This window comes from Pan paniscus, chromosome 11 (assembly GCF_029289425.2).
Source record: "Pan paniscus chromosome 11, NHGRI_mPanPan1-v2.0_pri, whole genome shotgun sequence".
NCBI classification, from domain to species: domain Eukaryota; kingdom Metazoa; phylum Chordata; class Mammalia; order Primates; family Hominidae; genus Pan; species Pan paniscus.
The window spans coordinates 40,317,653-40,337,540 of record NC_073260.2 but is presented as its reverse complement, the minus strand read 5'-3'; the positions used below and the strand labels follow the sequence as shown (position 1 = coordinate 40,337,540).

At 37.5% G+C, this 19,888-nt stretch overlaps 1 protein-coding gene across 3 annotated transcripts in view; it reads left to right on the top strand.

Moving 5' to 3' along the window:
* TGFBR1 (transforming growth factor beta receptor 1) overlaps positions 1 to 19,888 on the top strand; it is a 48,517-nt gene that overhangs the window by 15,021 nt on the left and 13,608 nt on the right. Inside the window, exons 2-4 of one of the 3 annotated variants that reach the window (XM_034967875.4) lie at positions 8,679 to 8,924; positions 12,320 to 12,562; positions 17,685 to 17,915. In XM_034967875.4, coding sequence (XP_034823766.1) covers positions 8,679 to 8,924; positions 12,320 to 12,562; positions 17,685 to 17,915 — 720 coding nt within the window. The remainder of the gene's footprint in view (positions 1 to 8,678; positions 8,925 to 12,319; positions 12,563 to 17,684; positions 17,916 to 19,888) is intronic. The other 2 variants (XM_034967876.4, XM_055117817.3) reach the window with 2 other exon arrangements.

Genomic DNA, 19,888 nt, shown 5'->3' with positions numbered 1-19,888 from the left:
AGTGACTTCCTCAGGATTACTCAGTGCCTGACTGGCAAAGATAGGATTTTAACTTAAGTTTTTCTGTCTCTGAGTTCCATCAACTTAACTACCATATCCTTATAATACCTACCCACTAGTCAAATTAAAATCTAATAAGAAACTGTGTAAAAGCATACTTAGATTGAGAGGAAATAAGAAATTTGGTTATTGTTTTAGCACTCACCTTTAGACATAGAAGTTTCTCCATTTCTTTTCAGGGCCTGGGGTAAGGCAAAGTGTACACATCTGCTCTGTATATTAAAATATCCCCTCAACTCATTGAAGTGGAACAAAAACAAGGTCACTTGACAGGACTGTAATTGTAATCACACTATACAGCTTTACTTCCTGCCCTTTAGTAGTAGGACCATTCCCTTGTCCTTAAACATGCTTCTAAAATACCAGTTTTAATGGCTATATAGTCTTTCATTTATGATTGTATAAGGATTCATTCTGTCATTGTATTGTCATTCACATAGGTTGTTTTCAATCATAAAATACTGTAATGAACATCTGCAAGTTTAGATTTTTGCTCTCACCTATTGTTTCCTCAGACAACTGTAAGTAGTAGAATTGATGGATTAAAAGATACTTTTTAAAGGCTCTGACTCTTCTAAAATGTGTTGTTAAACTCCTCAGATCTGCTAACCAGATCTTTATGCTGTACTTGTGTGATTTATTTCGAATCTAAGTGAAAGCCTTTGTATTAGTTACCCTGTTAAATCCCATCTTGCCATTTGGGCAGCCTATTCTTAGTGTTTTCTCTGATATCAGTTAACATTATATTGGCTAATTCCATAGAAACTAGGAGACTGGAAAATGAAGATAATGTGGAAAAACAAGAGCTTGTGAATTTGGGAGTGCCCTGTTCTTTTAAGATGTGATGTGGGTTAAATGATAAACAATGCATCTTAAATTCTTTAAAAGTGGCAGAAGTAAATGGAATTTATCTGGAAAAAAATCAGGTGTTTATTCTGATGCCCTAAATTCAGGGGTGAAATATTATCTGGACTAGAGGAAAATTTTATGTACATTATATGGTGTTCTCTATTTTGACAAGCTTACTTTGATATTACTGCTGCAGGGTAGCCCCAGGAGGGTTGAATTGAGAAGAACTGAGTATTTTGAGGAACAAAACCTAGGATAGTAGGCTGGAGGGAATTGGAGGTCAGGGTTTTAGCCATGTATACAGAGATAAGCAACATATTTAATAAAAAGAAAAGGAGAATCTATATAGTATGCTTTACTCCAAAGCTGGATGAGGGAGAAAAGAGGACACATCTCCTTGAGAAGGGGGCATGTGTTGAGAATGGAGAAAAGGGGTAAGGCAGATTACTCAGAAGAACTGGGGTAGAAGAATAGGTTGGATGATAAAAGGGGCTGACATTAGTCCCTGAAAGTTTTTTTTAAATAACTTCCAACTTTTGCCTTCACCTTTGCCAGCAGTGATGTGATCTGCTTTCAGCTGTAGTGAAGCAAACTGCATAAAGGACATTGTGCATGTTAGGTCTTTTACTTGCCTGTTGGTACATGTTTGTAATATTTGGAAATACTCTCACTGCGAAGAAAAGTATAGTTGTGCTGTAGTGGGTAGGGTGAGGAAAATAAGGGTCATCACCAGCAAAGTCAGAGTGATGAAAAAACTGGATTTTAAACACTCTGCTTGACTTTGCATAGATAAGTAAGCCAAGCAGAGTGTTTCCTGGATGTAGTTAAAATACAAGCTTGGAGCACAGGTAAAAGGCCAAGAGGCTTGGAGATGTACATCTGAGATGTACCAAAGGGCCAAGTGCAAAGTAAGTTTGGGAAGTTTAGTGTCATATAAAAACTAATAAAGAAAGGGTGGTACTCTGTCTCATATCCTGAAACGTTTTGAAAAGAATATTGAATTTGACCAGAAGGGCATTGCTGGTGAATTTCAAAGAGAGATTTCAGTTGAGCTCTGAACTGGAGGAAGATGGGTGATAGAAGGCTGGAGAGGGCCAGTAACAAGGGTTGAAAAAGGAAAGAGTATTCAAGCGTATGCATAAAAAGACTACAGGTAGGTTGTGTAGATGATGACACACTAAGCCTGGGAAGACAAGGTTTCGGTGCTAATTTTTATTTCTTTAACAAGGGTGATAGAAATATCTGTTCTATATATTAATACTATACACAACTGTTTACCTCTCAGCTTTTCTAGCAAGACATATGGGCTTGTGAATTAACCCTGGGTAGCCCTGGCATTAGATAGAATTAATAGGCTTCCATATGTGACCTCGAGACGTACTGAAATGAGGCAACCAAGGAAATCCTTTATATTGGGACCAAGAGCCAAGATCTCAACTTGGGATATGTTACCCCGAGAGTTGTTACCCCGATACTATAATACCATGAATAATAACCCCAAGGGTCCTGTTGTCTCTTTTTCCTCATGTCACATCCTTTGGTACTAACTGTCACCATGCTAACATCGGCAAACTTTGAAAATTCTGATTTATTCTGCAATATTTGGAAATTTCACTACTAGTAATTGTATTTCCTGGCATGGTTCTGATATAATTTTCTGTGTACACTGTAGCTTTTCCTTTTAGTGCTGAATCACACTGAAATCCTTGTTTAACCTAAGTTATAGTTGCAAGGGAGCTATCAAGACAAATAATTACAGTGATGGTGAAGTGAATACAAGTCAAACATCCCAATCTGAAATTCAGAACCTTTTGAGCACACCAACATGATGCCACAAGTGGAAAATTCTGCACATAAGTACTTAACATGACCTTTGTTTCATGCTCAAAATTATTTCAAATATTATATTAAATTACCTTCAGACTATATATATAAAGCGTATATGAAACATGAATGAATTTTATACTTAGACTTGGGTCCCATTCCCAAGATGTCTCATTATGTATATGCAAATATTCCAAAATCTGAAAAAAATCCCAAATCCAAAACACTTCTGGTCCTGAGCATTTTGCATGAGGGATACTCAACTTGTAATCTTTTCTATGTATAGCCAAGTTTGCACATACATAGGTTACAACAACCCATCATGTCTTAACCTTTCAGTCTGGAGGCTGGAGTTTTCTTTTTACTTTGATTGTAAATTGTATTCAGATTTTAGAAATGTAAAGCTTAGAGAAATGTGCATCTCAAAATTAAGAAAGCTATGCCCACTGTTAAAGACTGGGCCATGGAAACAAAGTTGGACAGTGTAGTAGAAAGGTCCTAAACAGGGGATTTGGTTCTTATTTTTGCTATCAAGCAGAAGAGTCAAAACTGTAGGAGTCTAAACCAAATCAGGTCCACCTGGGAGTCTTTAAAGTTTAGGGTTACTTAGCATGGGGATAGTGGTATAGCAAATAGTTGCATAGGTTTCACTCGTGGGCTGGTGATAATATAGTGAGGATTCACATCCGCCTGTAATCTGGGTAGAATATTTGTATAAATCATTTTGGTTTTTTGGTTTTCTTTTTAAAATTTTTAAAATTGTTTTGCTTTTCTTAAGTTTTGGTTTCTACATTAATAAAATGACAGAACTGAATTGCCTAGATGATATTCAAAGTTTCATGTGGTTCTGTTAGTCTGGGATTCTACAGTGGAATTTTGTCACTACTTTTGGGAAGAAGTTTACCTTTGGTGGCCTACGAATAAAAACCACATTGGCACAATGCCATTTATCATATGGGATAATTCTGTGTGTTTATATAATCGTTTATGTTCGTTTCCAAATGTGTTAATAAAGTACAGTATCTCATTTGATTAGCTCAGATGATGAAATAGGTCAGAGAGGTATTATGTTTATTTTCCTGATGAAATAAAACATCGTAGTTAGCATCTTGAACAATTTAAATTTGATCATCTTACTTGGTATGCCAGCCACTAAGGATGAAATCCTGCCACTGAGAAAGAAAACCCAGTCAGGAAAGCTTTCTCACCCTTATCTATCTAACAAATTGTACATATTCTCCAAGTTCTGACTTGAATGCTGGTGAAGCTTTTCTTGATAATCTCTTCTACCACAGCAGAGTAGAAACACTTTGATCATTCTTCTCAGGACTCAGGATTTTAATTATCTGTTTAATGCCTTTCCCTTCCACCCTAGTGAACTACTCAAGTGCAAATACCTTGTCTTACTCATCTCTGCACCTCATAGCCCACACTGTACCTGGCATATAGAGATGCTTAGTGAATAATTGCAGAATTAAATGAAAGAGTCAAGGTGATGTGTTGCAGAGTGAGGAGAACTTGGGCTTTGGGCTGGCGGAAGGAGGTGTCTTCGTTTACGTTTTTTAGATTGAAATTTTGCCATGTATATGCGTTTAAAAATTTAAAACCTAGTTGAATAAAAGGTTGGGGGGGGGCAGTATCCAGGGGCCAAATCTATCTATTAATAAAATAAATTTGAATTTTTTTTAAAAATGGCAATTAAAACTCATGTTCATGGAAAAAATTAAGTTCGTTTTAGTTTTTCCCTAAACGATCTTGCCGTATCACATAACAGCAGTCTTGTAGTCAATCAAGACTGACTTCAAGTGGTGAAATGAAATTTTTTAATTCCCTGAAGAGAGAAATCTTTACCTAGTTAAGCTTTGTGTTATCTTGATGTTTTTATTTGTCTAGTGACCTCTTCTGATTGAAAGAGTAGTTAAGAAAAACCCTTTAGTACTGACTTTTTCAAATTTACCGTAATGTAATGACCTCTTTGAAAGGAGAAGTACAGAGTGTATTTTTCATAATGTTACTTAAATTCTGTAGACATGAAACTAGATATAAAACCCTTATGTTCTTGGCTCATACACCACTATAAACCAAATCTGCAAATTAAATACAAAGACAACTACAAAAAAAACAAAATTCAAATGAATACAATTATTCCATGTGACAGATGATGTTTAGGTTTTGCAGTAGAAAAAAATAGCTTTAGGTCTAATTCCATTTTAAATGTGTTTCTGTATTTTAACTTCAGTGATAATAAAAGCTGTGAGTAGTGCCTCTTCTCATCAGTAATGTTATGCAGGAGGGCATTAATGACTTCAAGGCCTTGTTGGTAAGTTCAGGATGAGACATCATACCTAACCAAAACACTTGACAGCAAGCATTCCTCAAATACAGGCTTATAAGTTTTACTGAGATGTCATCCATTTTGTTCATTGGAAGATAAGGTTAATATCTTGACATTATTGAAATCTTCATTAAATGATTTTCTAAACCAGTTATTGCTGGAAATGAGAATGGAAAAACATTGCATACCTACAATTATATTTACTGCTAACAAATGTTTGCAAATTGTACTACACATGTAGGACCCATATAGCACTTGCATATAATAAAGTACATATATGGTATTGGCTGTTAGGCTATTGGCTTTTGAATATGCATGCCATGCCTGTATTGCCATATGGTCGATTCAAATTCCCTTTATTTTTTACTCTTTCTTTTACAATGACCATGAAACTTATGCTGTGTGTAGTGTGCCACAAGGACATTTGGCCTGAAGGGGATCTTCACACAGCTGAAGAAGCAGCAGTGAAAGCCTAGTGCCAGTGTTGAGACAGTGGCTACTCATGATCTTGAATGTTTATCCTTGTTTTTAGATTATCTTTGAAGTGAAAATATGTTCTCAAACCTTGTACCCAACTTATACATCCTTTTTTTCTCCCAGCATATTTGGGAGACATTGTTTTAGCAAATATTTTTCTGGTCACTATCTAAGGAGCCAGGATTCAGAGATGTGAAAAACAAAACAAGCTTGGCCCTTCCTAAGGCAATGAAAGGCCCTTTAACAGCAAGCTATAAATAGATTGATTTGTGCTGTTCTAAAGGTATGCAAAGAGCACTATGGAACATATTGAAAGGAGATACCAATTATTGTGAAGGTAAGGGCGAGGTTTAGAGCACATAATGGCAAAGATCCTGTTGAAATAGGGTCTTAAAGGATGAGTCAGATAAGAAGATAGGTTTAAACTAGACAGAGAGATGGTATATGTAAAGACCAAGGTCATGAAAGACATTATTATTATAATGGTGAGTGGTGTGTGGCCCTAGATAGCATTTGCCATGTGAGAAGTAAATTGGAACCCCAAACTAAAAGTCTTGTTAGGCTAGGTGTTTAGCCCTTATCTCATCAGCATAGGGGAGCCATGGTGATCTGAGAACTGGGAGAGTATTCAGGGCAATATTTTTTATGTATAGCGGTTACCACATTGTATTACAGTGTTCTCCTTCACTTGTCATTGGAGCTCTTCAAGTGCTGTGACCATTAGTTATTAATCTTTGTGTACTAAGCTTTTGGTAGAGTAACTGATAAAAGTAATGCTTAGAAAACATGAGTTGAATGACTAATCATGAGTAAAGAGGATTTAGGAGAGAATTATGACAATGTCCTTCGGTGGTAGTTTTAATGCTTTGTGGGTCACAGACTCCATTGTGATTGACTTTGAAAGCTTTTCCTTGAAAATGTAAATACATATAACATTTGGCTTATAGTTTTATAGGATTCATGTACCTCTGAAGCCAGTCCATGAATTCCTGGTTCAGAATTCCTCCTTAGGAAATCATACCCAGACAGCCATCACGAGAACCTTGTCATGAATAATTACTGTCTCTTTTAGCAGTCTTTATTACGATTGTGTCTCTTTCTTGTCATTTCCTTGAGTTTCTTTCATACTTAGGAAGCAAATAGCTGACCTGTCTATGAATAAAGAAAGCGTTTTTAATAATGATTAAGGTAAAACTTTACTGGTCTGTAAAGATAATAGACAAGTATGTGAATTAAGCCAGCAACCAAGAAACAGCTACTTGAGGGAGAACCTGACATTCCTGAATTTGAGTTGAGCAAGTGAGTTGGGAGTCTGCAGGGCCATCCTCAGACTTGGTTTGCTAGAAGGACTCACAGGACTCAGAAAAGCTGTTACAGTCATGGTTATAGTGTATTACAGCAAAACCATACAGTTAACATCAGCAAAAGCAAAAGGCACCCGGGGTGAAGTCTAGGAGAAATCAGACCCAGGTTTCCAGGTGTCCCATTCCAGTGGCATAGCATAGATGGCCTTAATTCTCTCAACAACAATGTATGACAGCGTGCACGAAGTTGTCAACCAGGGAAGTTCGCTTGAGCCTTGGTGTCCAGGGTTTTTACTGTTGGTCAGTCACTTAGGCTTGCAGCACCTGCATGACAGGCTTCAGCCCCTCAGACTTCTCCTACCCAGCCCCCCAGCAGTAATAGGTGTTCACTGTAAATCACATTGTTAGAATAAGCTGTCTGACAAAATTGGTACCATGTGACCCAAGGCCTCAGGCATACAGAAATATTCTTATCAGAGAGAATATTCCAAAGGTTCAGAGCTCATCTACCAGGAGCCAGCCAAGGCCAGTTTTGAAGACAAGTCTTTCTTGGGAATATGCAGGGTTTGAGCAACTCAGTCCTGCTGAGTTAACCCTTTCTTGTACAGCAAGTTAGCTCTTCAGGGAGTTAGCTCTGTCTATCCTGCCCCTGTCTGCCTAGCCACTCCTTTTCTAGGTAGAGTGGACCTTGCTGCTCACGTCATAGATGGCCATTCCGTGTACCTAGACTCCTTTTTATTCCTTTGCCAACAAGTAATTGGAATGTTTGGATTTAAGAACATGTCTGTGCTTTGCAATTTCATGCGACCATGGTGAAATTATGCACACATTCTATCATTGTGATTCAACAAGTATTTTTTGAGTGCTGCTGTGCATGAGGCATGGTGTTAGATGGCAGATTGACAGAAATGACTAATACAGGCATCTGGCCTCAAGGAGTTTACAGTTTCATAGGAGAAAGAAAAACAAAACTAGCAATTTTGGTAAGCAGTGTGTGTTTTGGAGAGCACTTAACTTCATCAGAGAGCATGGTTGAAGGTGTATCTGTGTGTATGAGAAGGTGTTGGTGATAATTAGAAGGCTTCCCTAAAGAGGTCACTCCTGGGGTTGAGCCATAAAGATCAAGTAGATACAAGTGGGCATGAAGCTAGTATTTTGCTGCCAGTCATTTCTGTAGTTAGGTTGCCTATGTGGTTGGAGCATGTATGTATTGTTACGGGTGTAGTCTGCTTGGCTTCCCTAAGAGAATGCCCCAGTCCTGGCCAGAATATACATGTCTTTTTTAGGGTTTGCACCAAGGGGAATAGAGAGTGTCTGGCTCAGTACAAATCTGTTTCCGTTACTCCATTATCCAGAAAGCCACTGAAATGGCATTAGCCTACACTTAATGGGTGGTAGTGTTTTCACACATTGCTTCTCAAAGGAGGAGTATGTGAATGTTTAGTTTGGGCCTGGTGTAAAAAAAAAAAAAAAAGTATAACCATTACAAATTTAAATGTACTTTGTTTCTAATGGGAAGGCAAATGCTTGCCTTGCTTTGATGAAATTGAACATAACAAAATTTTTCTATACTTGGAAGCAAAAAACTTCAGGAAAAAACCTGGGTCCAAATGTTGCTACATTTCCTTGGGCTTCCACGTGTATGTGGTTCTTAATATAATTTGAAACTTCTAAGAGCAACAAATAGTTGTTTTTTGCTTCTAAGAGCAACAAACAGTGCATAGAAATTGTGTGATAATAGGATCAAGAATGTATTATTAGAGTGAATATTGGATCATTTCAAACTGTTAACTTTGAGATTTTTTCTAAGAATCTTTCTCTTTTTCCAGCGTTACAGTGTTTCTGCCACCTCTGTACAAAAGACAATTTTACTTGTGTGACAGATGGGCTCTGCTTTGTCTCTGTCACAGAGACCACAGACAAAGTTATACACAACAGCATGTGTATAGCTGAAATTGACTTAATTCCTCGAGATAGGCCGTTTGTATGTGCACCCTCTTCAAAAACTGGGTCTGTGACTACAACATATTGCTGCAATCAGGACCATTGCAATAAAATAGAACTTCCAACTACTGGTAAGTTGTATAAAATTTTTTTCCTAGATACTACAAGAAAAACTCTTCATACTCTGTGATTTTAGAACTGGAAGGGATCATAGAAATTGTCTAATGCAGCTCATTCCGTTTAGAGGCAAGAAGTGACTTGTCCATTGTTACAGACTTATAAGAGTAACCAAGATCCTGCCTCCTGGGTATGTGTTGTTTAAGAAGGTGGTTCCAGGGTGGACTTCCTCTGAGGTCTGTTATACCTAAAAGGATAGATAAAAGCAAACTCTGACAAAGCCCACAACAACATCTTCAGATTGTCTCTACTTTGTTCTCAGAGTGAATTTCTTCTTCCTTGTATAATGCTCCTATCTTTTAAAGCAATCACAGTCTTTTAATGAGTGGGGATTCAGAGCAGCACTTAACAGTCTAGATGTTTTCATTTTGTAATTTCAGCTTGTTTTATGATCTTTTTGCGTAAATTAATTATACATGATTTCTAGATTTTTGGTCCTTCACCTGTAGTTTACATTTAAAATTTCCTGGGGCTGGGTGCGGTGGCTCATGCCTGTAATCCCAGCACTTTGGAAGGCCTGAGGTGGGCAGATCACTTGAGGCCAGAAGTTCAAGACCAGCCTGGCCAACATGGCAAAACCCTATCTCTACTAAAATAACAAAAATTAGCTGGGCATGGTGGCACATGCTTGTAATCCCACCTACTTGGGTGGCTGAGGCACAACAATCTTTGAACCTGGGAGGCAGAGGTTGCAGTGAGCCAAGATTGTGCCACTGCACTCCAGCCTGGGTGACAGAGTGAGGCTCTGTCTAAAAAAAAAGATAATAAATAAATAAAATTTCCTGGCAGAACCAGCAGTTTGAAGACTTCATAAACTTTTTAATTTTAAGATTCCGGTTTAATATGGAAGTCTGAGCACATGTATTTAACTCTTAACCTCTTTCCCCAGATCCCAAAGGAATATAAAAATGAGGGCAACCTGTATTAATGCTAGTGGGATTAATGGTAGAATGCCACCCACATGCCAGCACTTGTGAGGAACTTCTGCAATTTACAGTACAGATGACACCAGACTAGTAAAGAATTGACTAGCCATATAAGAAAGGTTAGTCATCGAAAAGTCCAGCCAATAACTTAGACAAAGGATTGGAGGGTGAGGTTAGGGTATGGGGGCAAACTCTCAGTTCCCTTTTAGGAAGCACCTGGCTTCAGTGCTCAAAGGAGCAGACACAGTTGCTCACTCTCCACTCAAAGTTGGTCCAGGCCTTGTGCTAATTAAAGGAGGAAGCACTGCTGTAGCGCAGAAGGAAAAGGCCAGTCCTCCACCTGTTCAGCATGATAATGCAGCTCCCCTGTGGTAAGGGTTGGTCGGACTACAATATCTTTGTGACTTTGATGAAAGCATCTGCAGTTATAATGTGGCAAAGAAAAGGATAATTCCAGAATTTCCCATTTCCATCATTTGAGCTTGAAATATCTGAATAGATATTTACAAAACCTTGTGAAGAAGTCACCTTATTTCTCATGTTTCTAATGAACATATATAAACTTCTCATTTCCAGCTCTAGGATAAGCAAACAGCAAAAAATTACCAATGAAAAGTTAGGAGTTCAAAAGAAGTAGTCTGAACTAGATAGATTAGATGTCATCCTGTGAAATAGGTTTACCACATGATAGGGAAGAACTTTCAAACAGTCCAGGGTCTATTTTCAGTTATTCACTATGAAATGAGAACATTTCACAGTTGTTAAAGGTTGCTTTCAGAAGAAAAGCCCAACTGATGAATGTTTTTAAAAATGCACTATTGAGAGCGAACAACAGACTGGATGCCATAATTTTATAGTCAAGTTTGGGACAAGTTTTAAGAAACTGTGTTACAATTCAGAGAAAAGACAGTTGGTGAGCATATTAAGAGATATAGGGAACAGATTTAGATGATCCAATATGCTTATTATCAGAATTCCAGAAAAAGGCATGAGATCATAAAGAAGACAGAATACCAGGCAAAATTAATGAAAAAATATTAATCCAAACACACATAATAAAAAGTATCAATTTCAAGAATGAAAGAATTATATAAGCATTTAACACACATAAACATTGGTTACCTGTAAAAGGTGAAAAAAAAAAAACAGGTTCAGATTTTCTGCTTAAATATCAAAGGGCAAATGGAACATTTTTACGGTCACCTAAAATTCTTGAAATAGGCCAAGATTTTTCATATACAAAGGCAACAGCCTTCTTGCCACAACTAAGTTCAGTGTACAAGGACGCATGGACTCTTCCTGAAAGAAATTACTAGAAATAGGATTCTGTATGATAAGAGATTAATCTACTGAAGATCTTAAGAATGGGAAAGATGTGATATGAAAGAAATGGTGGTAAGCAGTAAACCAGTAAGACTCAGGATGAATGTCAAAATAATTGTAATTTTCTGAAACAACCAGAAAATCTTAATTATTAATAGAAGTTACAAGAAAATGATCTGGACTTAAAAGTCCAGGAGGTTAAGATAATATAAAAAGTATATATATGCAAACTCTGTTAAGAAAAAAAAAAAAGTAAAAGATATGTTCTGCCTTTAAAAAATTGGTGGAGCTATTGGCCGGGCATGGCTCATGCCTGTAATCCCAGCACTTTGGGAAGCCAAGGTAGGTGGATCACTTGAGGTTAGGGGTTCGAGACCAGCCTGAGCAACATGGTGAAACCCTGTCTCTATTAAGATACAAAAATTAGCCAGGTGTGGTGGCACATGCCTGTAATCCCAGCTACTTGGGAGGCTCAGGCAGGAGAATCGCTTGAACCCGGGAGGCGGAGGTTGCAGTGAGCCAACATCATACCACTGTACTCCAGCCTGGGCAACAAGAGTGAAAATCTGTCTCAAAAAAAAAAAAAATTGGTGGAGAGATATATACTGAAATGTGAGTTGTTTGGAAGTGATGAAGATGTATGTGGTTTTTTTTTTTCGTTTGTTTTGATATTTTGTTTTCTTTTGTTGTTGTTTTTCTTGCTATGAGCATGTACTGGCCTTGGAACAAGAAGACAAGCCAAACATTAAAAAAAATATGATTTTTAAGGAGATGTTAATAGGTATTGTTACAGGTTATTGGTATTAGTGACCTGATGTGATAAGTGGGGAAGGTCCTATGATATTGGCGGCAGTTGGCCTTGTAATGATGGCTGAAGAATACAGGAGTAAGTGGGTGCTGACAGAGCTGGTGTGCATAAAAGGAGGCCTAGTGGGAGAAGACTGATTCACTTGTTCTGGGTTTGAGCCCTGTAAACTGCTGTAATGAGGCTCTTTGGCTAAGTGGTGGCAGTGGCCAGCTGCAGGAATTGTGTAGGATTAGGAAAATGGGGGTTGCCACCTACAGTGTTTTTGTCGTTGTTGATGTTTATTTCACTCGAGGCCCTTTTTCAGTAAAGTCATCACCTGGCCTTGGTCCTGTGGAACTGGCAGCTGTCATTGCTGGACCAGTGTGCTTCGTCTGCATCTCACTCATGTTGATGGTCTATATCTGCCACAACCGCACTGTCATTCACCATCGAGTGCCAAATGAAGAGGACCCTTCATTAGATCGCCCTTTTATTTCAGAGGGTACTACGTTGAAAGACTTAATTTATGATATGACAACGTCAGGTTCTGGCTCAGGTAACGTAATTGTTTCTCCTTTTTCCTAAGACATCTTTTTAAAATTAAGCGATACTTATTTTATTAGTTTTCTAATAAGCCAACTTGCTAGAATGTGAGATAGTATAAATAATATTGCAGGTTTGAACCTAATAAAAATCTTTAAGCTTGATGTATATATGACTGTGGCTGGTTTAAAATAGATTGGAACTTAACTTTAACTGTTAAAGCGAATCAGTAAGTCAGCTCCATGGTGGTATAAATTTCAAAGCGTTCTCACTTGTATAATCTAATTTGCTTTTCATCACTGTGAGGTAGAAAGGATAAGAACAATTATTCTCATATAGATGAAGCTGAAGGTCAAAGATATTCACATGATCTGCAGCTAACCCATTCTATTCAGGATTGTTTAGCAGCTTGATGTTTACATTTGAAAACAGGCATGACAGAAATGTATTCAGAATTGTGAAGGTTATTTGCTTTTTAAACATTATATGAAATTGTCTTTCGTATAGGCCTGGTTTTTTAAAATTAAACTAATGAACTCTTATGTCATTTTCTCACGTGAGAAAAATGTCTAACCACCTTCTTATTTAATGTAGTTTTGGCCCCGATGAGGTTTTCTTTTCTCAGTTCTATTTGTTGATATTTGTGGCATCAGAAGTAGATGAGCTAATTGTCAGAGTCATCCCAAGGTGGATTTTGGCATAGCAGTGCTTCATGTTTAAACTGAAAGGGGGTTATCTTTTACTTTTTCTTGCATGTGGTTTGGAAAAATATTAAGAGAGGAACACTCCTATCCCCTGTGTTTTTAGAATTTGACACTTGGTGAAGAATAAATAGATCTAGGTTTCAAGGCAAGCTTTGTCATTGATTGGCTGTATAACCTTGGTTAGAACATGTTTCCTCTTTGGGCTTCTGTTTCCTCATCAAAAATATGGAACCCATACTGTTGATAAAAACACTTCAAGTGGTTTGTTAAGACTTTTAAATGAGATGTACTATCCTTTGAAAAGTATGAGTCATCTTCAAATAAGGGCTAAATTCATGAATAAAGTGAAGATTTGTAAAGCGTATATAATGAAAATTTCACTAATTTTGGTGAAAGCCCATCTTTATTAAAAATACAAAAAAATTAGCCGGGCGTAGTGGCATGCGCCTGTAGTCCCAGCTACTCGGGAGGCCGAGACAGGAGAATCACCTGAACCTGGGAGGTGGAGGTTGCAGTTAGCTGAGATCGCACCACTGCACTCCAGCCTGGGAAACAGTGAGACTCCATCTCAAAAAAAAAAAAAAAAAAAATTCACTAATTTTATAATTGAGTGATATTAAAGGAATGTTAAAGCAGAAGTTGTGACTGGGTAAGAATATAATTCTGAAGCATAAAATCACATCTAATGTTGCAGAAAGCTCATATAATGACAAATGTCTATTTATTTTAAGGAAATGAATATATATTGGTATGTATGCATATCCATTCATTTAAGAATGAAGAAACTGATTTTATTACCTGAATTCTTCTTCTATAGAATTTGGCCATATGTATTCAATAAGAGAGCTCTCTCCTTGACTACTAGGACACACACAGGCTCGCACTGGAGCTCAGGTCCCAGAAGGCAAGCTTAGGGATTCCTGAAACAGTTGTGCAAGGAAGACAATGAGAGTTTGGACTTAGATGAAGCAGTCTGAGTACTGAAGGTGTGATAGTCTTTAGGCAGGCCTGGTGGACAGGGGTTATTTTAGAGCTTTCCTGGGACTTCCCATTTATTCTCAGTTCAGATCTTCAAAAAGATTTTGCTCATTCTGGAAGTCATCCTGCTCAAAACTGTGATAATCAAGGACCAGAGTCACAGAAAATCAGGATGGCTACAGATATTTGGAATTAATCCCTCAAACCTGTTCTCTTGTTTCTAAACTTATACTCCAGAAAGACACAGCGCTCATGCCACTTGCCACAGTGGAATAAGCCCACCTAACTGATTAAAGGAATTGGTGGGTGGGTGGCAGTTGATTACTGAATAAGAATATCTTCATTAACCTTTTAAGATATAAACATGAAAAACAATGGAATAATTCTGTTTCCATTTTATATATATATATATATATATATATATATATATATATATATATTTCTAGATCCATGAGGGACCATAGCTCTCTGTTCTCTGAAAGCTTCTCTCCCTCCTTTGATGCCTTACCCTGCAAAAACTTGTCTGCATTGCTTGCTAGCTCTGTGGCTTTGGGCAGTTAACCAATGTCTCATGCTTGAGTTATTTCATCTTTAAAATGAAAGTGATGGATTCTGTGCACATCATTGGATTGTTGTGAGTTCAAGCAAGACAAAATGTTTGCATGAAAGCACTTGGTAAATTGTAGAGTTATGTCCAAATGACAAGTGTTACTCTTATTGAAAACATACTTGGAGGAAAAATCTAACATACAGTATCAGTTGACCACATTGTACAAAACTTAGTTTAAGGCCTCCTTTGCCTGTCATAGTTCATTGTGTACTGAATTCCCTCCAAACCTATCCAGGCAGAAGCCATCTTCTGGTGAATAATAGCAGAAAATGCCATCTGTTTCCCTTCTATTCATTATAAATCCTTAATGCCACCTTAGGCATGAGACTAGTGCCTGTGAATAAGTAAACTGTGTGTTTGTAATACTCTGTTTTTAGTTCTTTCATTAATTGAGGAAAAGGTATAAGCATTTCACATTCTGAATTCATATGTTTATTACTTAGTACCGTGACCATAATTAAGGAAAGGCCCTGTCTCTACCTCTAAAGACTGTGCTTTTAACTTGGGAACTTCAGGGAATACAATGAAGAGCCGGGTTCTGGCAGCTGTACGCCAAGTGTGTGAGTGTGCACATGTGCATATGTGCCAGCTTTTGAAAGTGAGTCTTCTAGGCCAGTGTTTGTTATGGCTTGTGCAGCTTATGAGCTCTTGTAATATATGCATGTTGTTCAGGTCTTATTTCCTGTTCACTGCATGTAAAGCTGTGGAGTCCCTGTTTCCCTTTTGAAGTTTTCTCTCAAACAGTTCTAAAGGTACAGAAGAGTAGAGCAGAGAATATAGAGATCTAAATTAGGCCTATTCAGTTTTGTCTTTAGAAGAAAATTGTTACTTTTTTTTTTTTTTTTTTTTTTTTTTTTGGAGACGGAGTTTCACTCTGTTGCCCAGGCTGGAGTGCAGTGGGGGGATCTCAGCTCTCTGCAGCCTTCACCTCCTGGGTTCAAGCAATTCTCCTGCCTCAGCCTCCCGAGTAGCTGGGATTACAGGTGTACACCACCATGCCCAGCTAATTTTTGTATATTTATTAGAGACCAGGTTTCACCATGTTGGCCAGGCTGATCTTGAACTCCTGATCTCTAGTGATCCAACCACGTCGGCCTCCTAAAGTGCTGGGATTAGAGGTGTGAGTCACTGTGCCTGGCCAATTGTTAACTTTTTAAAAATGCTCAACTATTCATGTGAAGTAACCCAATATAGATAATACAGTGGATCAAGATTTGCTTTTTAATTTTAATTGACATCTAGAATCCAGTGATAAAGGGGAAGACAAAACCTTTCCTCGTCCTCTTGGCCTTTCTTGACCATACCATTTACACAAGTCCTGAACCTGTCAGGTGTTTTCAGAATTTGTGTTTGTGATTCCTTTTTCTTTTTTATTACTTGTCTTTGCAATTTCCAGATTAGTCTCCTGAAATTAACTCTTAAGTGTACTTTTAAGTCTGTGGTGTGGCCCTCTACAAGGCTTTCATAAAATGTAATAAATTAGTATCTACACTAAACAACATAATTAGAATTGATTATACATAGTGCGAAAGAGCTCTATGATTTAAATAAGGATTTCTGACAGATCTGTTTCTAACTAGCAGCCTCCTTATAAACACAAACAGTTATTTATAGTTATACTGCTAACTACTTTACAGGAGGTGGGGAGGGTAGAGCAAGAGGAAGAAAGGACCCATTTGAGAAACTTAAGAAGAAGAGCTTCTGATCGCTTTAAAGATTTAACGTTTGGATTTATAAGCATTTCACATCAGGGAACCAAAGAGAGCAGATAATTTCATTTACTGTCATTGGGTTAATTTGATCTAGTAAGCAGCTTTGAGTATAGATTATAAATGACACCAATTTATATGTACATAGATTGTATAAATAAGATATGAGTGAGGAACATGATGTACACTGGCATTTTCTTTGTTAGTGTCAATGTAATTTAAAATGACACTTACCGGATGGGGGATAGGATATTAAGTGATGGTCTCACATATAGTGCCACTTAAATGTTGCAGGTAAGTTAGTAAACCCTTTTAAATGAAGTAAGTATGGCAATACTTAAAAATATATATTTTGGAGAAAGCCAAGTTCCATTAGTGGAAAAACAGTGCTCCATTACCAAGGTAAGTTACTTAGCCTTGTTCTTCAAGATACTAGTGTTGCCTATGTAGCCAGTTGTTAGCAAGTAAATTGCTTTCCTCGAAATAGTTTCTGTGGTGATTTTTACTGATTTATCAGAAAGCCAGAATTTACTTCTGTGTTTCTGCGTTCACATCCTTTTTTCCTCCCATCAGTGAAACTGTTACGAGATTCATCTTTCTAAAATAAGATTTTAAAATTATCTTGCTTCCAGCCATGGCCCTTTTTCTCAGAAATCTTTAAAGGTTCCTCTTTTACCTAAAGCTCTTCATTGGTTATTTTGAGCTTGGTATTCAGTACTCTTCATCTTCTGGTGACAGCTTACTTTCTCTCTCACTGCTTTGCCACATATATCCTCTCTCTGATTGCCCAAGCTGCTTCCCTAAAAATGTGTCATTCATTTCCCTCTACCTTTGCCTGCACATTCTTCCTGCCTAACCACCGTACTTAAGGGATAGTCAAAATTCAACTTACTTTTACAAAGCCTACCTTGACCCTCTAGCAGGAGTTTCTGGATTCTTTTATTATATTTATTATCTTATTTTCCTTTTTTAATTAGTTATTTTATTGCAAATATAATATCTCCCCAGTGAGATAAATTCCTAAAGGGATAGCTTAAAGTATCAGTTTTCTGGGTCACTCATTAGTGCCTATCATGATGTTTGAAACATGTAATATTGTTGATTGTGTTGAGTACTATTTATTTTTACCTTTAGGTTTACCATTGCTTGTTCAGAGAACAATTGCGAGAACTATTGTGTTACAAGAAAGCATTGGCAAAGGTCGATTTGGAGAAGTTTGGAGAGGAAAGTGGCGGGGAGAAGAAGTTGCTGTTAAGATATTCTCCTCTAGAGAAGAACGTTCGTGGTTCCGTGAGGCAGAGATTTATCAAACTGTAATGTTACGTCATGAAAACATCCTGGGATTTATAGCAGCAGACAATAAAGGTCTGTAACATTTGCTTTTCCTTATGTTATATATAACAAGATCTCTTTAAGTCTTTACAGATATGGTGACTAACCATCATCAAAGTAGATGAGACATAGATGTCTCTCATGTAGATTAGACCCATTAAGTCGAATACAATATATTAGTAACTTTTAGAACTAGGAACTTCTTCAAGATTTTCTTGACTCTTGATAGCATTCCTAAAATCTCTTAATGTTTTATAAAATATAAAAGAGCTATTTTAAAAAGCCATGTACTTTGTTGGTTTAGTTTAGGGCAGTTAGTTATTGAGAGTACTCATGATATAGAAAAGATATATAAACTTGCTCAAAATTTTGAGAATAGGGCTCAGATAGCTGTTTCCTTTTAGTCTCTTCCTGACCAGTAGGATGTTTCAATATGGACTATTGACCTTATTAATGGGGAGAGTAAAAATAACTTGTCAGTGTTCTGAGTTGCCAAGGGCTAAATAGATGAATCTTCTGGCAAACTCAAAGAGATAAATTGTTTCTTCAACCACCCTGCCATTGGTAACTGTACGGACACTTTTCTGCCTATCATGCTGGTGCCTGAGGCCCAGCGTCAGGTCAGATGCTGAAGAAGGAAGGAAGCCTGTCAGCAGGGAGTCAGAATGAGTGGGGACTGCAAGCAGTGACCTTAGACTGTGCTGCTGCCACTTTCTTAGCTTCCGTTAATACCTTTATGCCCATGATTCCTACTTTTTTTTTTTTTTTTTTTTTTTTTTGAGATGGAATCTCGCTCTGTAGCCAGGCTAGAGTACAGTGGTGCATTCTCGGCTCACTGCAGCCTCTGCCTCCTGGGTTCAAGTGGTTCTCCTGCCTCAGCTTCTCGAGTAGCTGGGACTACAGGCGTGCACCACCATGCCCAGCTAATGTTTGTATTTTTAGTAGAGATGGGGTTTCACCATGTTGGCCAGGTTGGCCTCCATCTCTTGACCTCGTGATCCACCCACCTCGCCCTCCCAAAGTGCTGGGATTACAGGCATGAGCCACTGTGCCCAGCCCCCACGATTCCTATTTTTACTGCCTCTGTCAGAGACTTGTGTTTCAGCTCTACTCTTGTCATCCCTACCCCTGAATCAAATGTATTTCCCAGCTTTCCTATTTAAAAAAAAAAAAAATGCTGTCATTATCTCTTAGCTTGGCCAGACCTGTAGTCATCTTTTTCCTTCTCCCACCTTCCATTTACTTTAGCAATATTTATTTATTCAAATATTAACAGTGTTTAACCTCAGTTGGTAATTATGGGTGATTTTTATTATTTTTCTTTTAGCTTCTCTGGGTTTTCAAATTTATTTACAAGCATGTACTGCTTTTTTTTGTTGTTGACTTTTATTTGTAGAAAATTTCCAATATGTAGAAAAGCAGAGTAGTTACAGTGATCCCTCATCGTCCAGCTTCAACGGTTGTCAGGTCACTGCCAATCATAATTGATGTCTGATCCCGCCTACTCTGCCCTAACTGTGTTATTTGAAGCTGGTCCCAGACAATATGTTTTCATCTGTAAACACTTATAAAATGTAATTTGTATCTTCAAATGATGAGGAAATGTTTTTATGAAACAACCACACTACCATTGTCAGTTTTTTAAATGTTATCAAATATCCAGTTAGGTTCAATTCTATAATTGTCTCCTATTAAAAAAATTATTTATTCAAATTATGATTCTAAGTCCACACGTTATATTTAGTTGATATTTCTCTTATGTGTCTTAAAATTTAGGCCCCCCCTTCATCTTTTTTCTCCTCTCGCAGCTTATTTGTTGAAGAAATTGGATTGTTTATCCTGAAGGGCCTATCACATTCTGGATTTTGCTGATTGCATTTCCATAATGTCTCTTAACTTGTTCTTCTATCTTTTCTAAAAACTGGTAGTTAGATTTAGAAGCTAAACCTAATTGGAGTTTTATTGGTTTTCTCAAAATACATACTAAGGATATTATATACATCCTG